At 46.3% G+C, this 5,632-nt stretch overlaps 1 protein-coding gene across 1 annotated transcript in view; it reads left to right on the plus strand. All coding sequences in view use genetic code 11, as the record gives it.

The window, feature by feature from the left end:
• EGR_07492 (Breast carcinoma-amplified sequence protein) overlaps nt 1-5,632 on the plus strand; it is a gene marked incomplete at both ends in the record, with an annotated part of 21,466 nt that overhangs the window by 11,191 nt on the left and 4,643 nt on the right. The window contains 3 exons of the mRNA XM_024496741.1: nt 282-379; nt 3,474-3,721; nt 4,679-4,900. Of these exons, the coding sequence (XP_024348812.1) occupies nt 282-379; nt 3,474-3,721; nt 4,679-4,900 (568 nt within the window). The remainder of the gene's footprint in view (nt 1-281; nt 380-3,473; nt 3,722-4,678; nt 4,901-5,632) is intronic.

Raw genomic sequence — 5,632 nt, forward strand, 5'->3', positions numbered from 1 at the left:
TTTGGAACTGTTGAGGAGGTTGTAGAGCGCATGAAACTCCGGTCACTTCTGTTAAGAACGTACAGATGTAGTAAGAAGATAGTGAAATGGACAGTAGTTCCTCTGAGCTGCCTCTTGATTTCATTTCTCCGCATCCTTTGGCATTTTGATGCTTCGCTGTCAACTTTTCCAAGTATCAGACACCAAGGCGGTCTGTCTCCTGTTGCATCCCATCATTCCACTTCGATGATTGCTCTGACTGTGTAGCGCAACTCCCCTGTTGTATTTATTTGGTATTCTAGTGTTGTAAACTGTTTTGTAGTGGAGGAGTTGCGTTACTGGGCTGTCTTCAAATCGTGGTATTGCAAAACTCGTGGACGACCAGGCGACAAGGAGGGTGGTATTCCGATTGCGAGGGAGTAAAAAGTCTAGTGCAATATCACAAGGAAGAAGTATCGTCATATTGCGGAATGTTGCATTTTGAATGCAGAGCTTTCGGTGACTGCTCCTCTGTGTCGGTTGTGTCAGTAGAGATCAGTGAAGTGGAACGAACGGGGAGACAGGAGTGCAAATGACACGATGATTTGGCATCACGGCGTGAGTTGCAAATTTAGCTGTGGGTGTGTGTGTGTGTGATGGGAGGAGTTTACAGGCTGCGTTCCGTTTTCGGAGTACATCGAGAAGGATGCATTAGCCACGTGTTGATAGAGTGGAATTGAAGCTCTGCAGTTAGTGCTTTTCGTGCACCTGTCGCTTTTTAACTGGCCAATTTCTTCTAGTCTCGGAAGCACTAAACAGATCGCTGAACGTAATGCCTTTTCTTCCTTCCGCTTCGTTGCTGCTCAGTTGTCCGTTTGGAGAGGCGTTGAAAGTGCAGGTTTTGCTTATGAAAGATACTGTAGGCAGTGTTGACTGTTCCATCTGACCTAGTTATGGAAACAGAGATTCGGATCGTGCCGTTAATGGCTCTTGTGTTGTAAGTTGAAACGGCGGTATCCTCTTCTCTGGTTGATCCGCTAGGCCTAAACCCCACTTTGAGGCACAATTGAAAGCGATTGTACTAATCGTCGGGAGCAGAATGTGTCGGGCACATTCCATCACTGCCACCAATGTGATGGCCGATTTTTCTCTTGTGGTATGCAAAGCTGGGAGAATGCATAGTTTGCTGGAATGGAAGGGTTAGGAACTGGTAGCACAAGTGATGGATGCTGGAGAGAGGTGAGTGGGAGTTTCTGCCGCCATCATATGTTCAACTACTCAATTAGAACAGCTTACTTCAATTTATTCAACTCACTGCTGCTTGTGACTGCAGAAATTTTTATTTGGGAGTCACACGACCACGCCACTGCTCAAGTAGATAGGTGTCACGTCGATGTTTTATCAGCTAAAGATTTGCTTAGACGACGCTATTTTCGGAAAGTGGAAATACTTGATGGTGTGACAGGGCGTTGATATTCATTTTCACCACCTCCTCCTCCTCCCTCTCCTCTTCCTCATCCACTTAGCCCTGCTTACTTATTCCCCATTCTATCGCTTAAGGTGTGCGTTGATGAGGTGATATGTATGCCTTGGCGACCTCTTGTCGGCATAGAAGTGGAGTGTGCCTGGATTTGCTTTTGTCATCGTTGTTGCCGCTGCTATCGCTGCAGCGGCAGGCCATGAGCACGCCTCGAAAGCCTGAAGGCGTTGGTTGCACTTTAGCGATTGGTCGCGCAAATGGGGAGGCATTCCATCACGTGATCCATCTAGCCGAATTGTGCAAGACAGAGAAGACGAGGGAAAAAGCAAGACCGTGCAACCGGTCTGCTTGCAAAGTACATACGCACACATGCACACAGGCATGGAAATACGGCTGGGGAATGATGCGCGGTCACACGCATCATTTTATCATCCATCCCCTTCCATCCTTTGCCCTCATCACGTGATGGAGGCGTGGACGTGCGCACCCCTGCACGCGGACACGCTTGTTGAATTGAGCCCTGGTTACTGGTGTCGCTGACACTCTGATGCGTTCAACCGGAAGGGCGCTGAATGTCGGTTTGACTGATGTGAATTCCTTCTACTCTTTTCTGTGCCTTTTTAACAGTGCTGGGCTATTCACGTAGACTCGTGGCACTCGAATTGCTGCCTTGAAGACGTTCCGATGCGTAGAAGCAGAGAAAGGGTTTTACAATAAGCAAACAGAAGGTCTGGGATACTGGTAGCGGACTGTGCCACTGCCATGGCGACTGAATCACAGGAGACGAAAAAGGTGTGTGATTGTGCTCAATATAATTCTGTCTGGTGGGAGTTTACCGCTTTGTGTGCTTTGTGCCCCCAAAAGTGGTCGAGTTTTTGTCTGGCAGGTTTCACTTAAGAATCTTCCTCATAGGTCACGCAGAAAACCTGTTTGGGCATTCTTTTAATTGTCACTTGTCGTTTGTGTGAAATGCGCTTTTCATGTTGTTTCTTTCATGGAATTTGTGCACCTTCTCTGTTCTCCCTTTTACGATACAGAAAATGCTTTCGATCAACTTGTTACTGCGTTGTTGGGTTTGAATTTGACAAATGAAATGAGACGGAGCAAACACTCGATGATTGCGGATTGTTCACGTGGCCGTAAACTCTGCTCCATTCGTCTCTGCCTTGGGTGACGCTGATTGAAGTTGTGATTTCGCTCTTTAGTCATATGCCTCGGTTCCCTCTCGAGATGTGTTGCCGCCTCTTCGCTGGGCGCCCTAGTCAGTTGGGCCGGCTGTCAATGCGCGCGCTTGTTATTATCATCATACCAATTCTCCTGGGGGTTACTCAGCCTTCTCCATTGAGTCGATAACTTAGGTGATAATGTTTTTAAAAAGAGAGAATCAGTCTTCGAAAGAGTGTGAATCCTTCTTCTGGCTTATTTTAATCCCTTTGAGCATTTGGTGATTGCTATTTTTTTAACCGTGGCCATTCCTGTCCTAGAGATGGTCTTTTATCTGTTAGGGCGATTGTTTTATTCACTTTTAAACTAATGACAGATAAGATTTGCACACTCCTTATACTTATTCATGATTCCCCGAATTGGGTTAACAACTAGTGTTTCCAATTTTGAGGTGAATTTAGAGGTTCATAAATTTTAGAAAGACTTCTTGAACCTAAATGATCGCGTTCCCAGTTATAATGCATGAAAAGCTGCTTGTCTTTCAAGAATGCAGATTTAACAAATTTTTGACGCTCCCGATGTTCCTACCTTGACCCAGCTTGACAACTGTGTGGCACGTGCTCTCTATCAGTTGGTGACAAACAGACCGTACAAAGTCATGACGTAAGCAAACGGGTTAAGTGTTTAATCCATTAATTCCATTTTTCTAGTTCCTGGGCGGCAGTTTGACTTTGCGGCTCAGCAACGCAGATACTGGCATCATATTAGAACAATAAAACATCTGTGCTGTGGTGATCTGTCTTCTGCAGACATTCAGCGAACGCATCAGACAATGCCGACCGTCTTCAGCATCATCATCCTCTTTTTGTAGAATCGACGGCGGCAATGGAGGTGCCGTCAGGGCGTCGACACGCTTCAGAAGCGGCATTAACAACGGCATCGAGTCCGTCGGAAAGCTTGCGGAGCTACCGCTCCACCAACACTGCCGCGCCTGAAGGCTGGGCCCCCGAAGACGCCGCCTCCTACTGGTGTAGTCAAGTGGAACTTACCACCCATTTGGGACCCATTCGTCGCATCTGGATGGGCCCACAGTTCACCTTCCGTGCGTATCCTTTCGATGTGAGTTTTCCCTGCACTTAACTGCTGGGGATTTGAGGTACTGCATGTGATTGGCAGCTTTGGGACAGTGACTTGAGTCCCTAAGTGGAGGGAGGGAATGTGCCTCTAGGTATCGAGTGATTTTTGTTGCTGTCAAGGCCAGCTAGCTTTTAAGTGGAGGAAAACAGGGAAATGTTTGGTTACTAACAATAAAACGATGCTAAGTTGGTGGTGTGTTCGCTGGTACTACCAAGTTTGAATCTTACGTCGGTTTGTTGCGCGTCATCACTCATATTCCATGACATTGTGACGAATGTTCGACTTGTCACTGCTTGGCAATAATTTTTCTCAGAGTAAGCAAAAAAAATAGCTAAGCCACAACCTTCTGGAAGTACCGATTCCCAACTATTGGAACATTGAACATGAAGCACTTTGTTTTTGAACCTTACTCAAGAATGGGTATCTCTATAGCACAGTAAGTCCGACAATCAGAAGTGTGGCCAGTGTAATTGCAGCCACCTAAATACACAGTTGAAGATAGTATTCAGCCAGCTACTTTTTATGATAATTAACTAGCTAGGTGCACTAATGAATTATTTTTTTTTTTTTTGGTTGAAATTATTCTTCCAGCACAGATGAACAGCACAATCCTAGCCGATCTAAAGCACGCATGTTTCATGCCAAGAAAAGCTATTTTTGACTGATGCATTGGGAAACGGTGCCCTGAAGAACAGTGTCGAGTTAAAGTCGCTTAGGAGTAGACTTCTGTGATAGTACAAGAAGTTTCAGGGGGATTAAATTCCTCTAGAGTATTCAATTTTTGTTGCTACATGAGTGGACAGCTGGTCAGGTGCGCCTGGGAAATCCCTTCAGCTGGCACCAGTCTTTAATCCTGAATGGGTAGTGCACCTCTAGCCACTTAAAAGTAGGTGGACATGATCCCTAACTCACCTCCTGATGACTGATTTGATTTGCCAGGTTGGTGACGCACCGAAGAGTGACTCCTACCTCTACTCGTCCGCTTGCCCCTCACCCCTGGTGGTGGGCATCAGTTGTGGCTGCAGTGTTGGTAGTGGCGGTGGCGGTATGATCGGTGCCTCTGCCTCCTCCCTCAACGAGGGCCTCTACTACATTCATCGTTGTGGTAGGTTGACCACAATCCGTGGTCATCATGGTGTCTGCATGTGTTTTGATGTACTGGTGCGAATGCGTTTCTTGGGGCGTGATGCAGTAAACCAAACTAGTTGTGCCTTAGTTTAAATGTCAAGACATTATCTTGGAACTCGACTCACCACCTAGCGTGTTTCAAATTACCTCGTTTGCTAGAAAAGGGTGCCTCACGTTAGAGTGGTGTTGCTTGATGAGGGATTGGTGTGATGTATGAGCCCAGTGAACGCGAAGAGGAGGAGAAATTAGGCATCACCGATGTTTGTGTATGCCTTTGAGAGTGGTTCAGTAAACAAACAAGTAGTGAGTTTTTTGCGTCACACTGGTTCAGGATGATGTCCCTTTCTTAATTGGATGGGTGAGTTGGAGGCGTATTCGCATCCACAATGTATGCGGTGTGGGAAGCAGAGCGAAGATCCTCGACGGCATGATCAAAGGGGCGCGAATTTTTTTCGACACTCAGCACCTCACCCTAGGTTATGTCGTTTGCAGTGAAAAAGGGTTTTTGTCAAAACGAAGCATGACATTGGAGGTGTGTTCCTTGTTCAAGAGGAGAGGATTTTTGTGAAATCGGGGGTTCCTTCAACATTGCTGTGGTTCTTGTGTGGGTAGTAGGGATTTACAATTTCCACTGTTAACCGACTCCTTACGTGACGGGTAATAATAATGCTTGCCTATGGGATCTGAAGCACCATTTTGTGGTGAAAAATGACTTTCGTCAAATGTCTAGAATGCTGCTTCTGCGATTGAGCCTCTAGGATTCCT

Source organism: Echinococcus granulosus (assembly GCF_000524195.1).
Source record: "Echinococcus granulosus chromosome Unknown EG_S00079, whole genome shotgun sequence".
NCBI lineage: Eukaryota > Metazoa > Platyhelminthes > Cestoda > Cyclophyllidea > Taeniidae > Echinococcus > Echinococcus granulosus.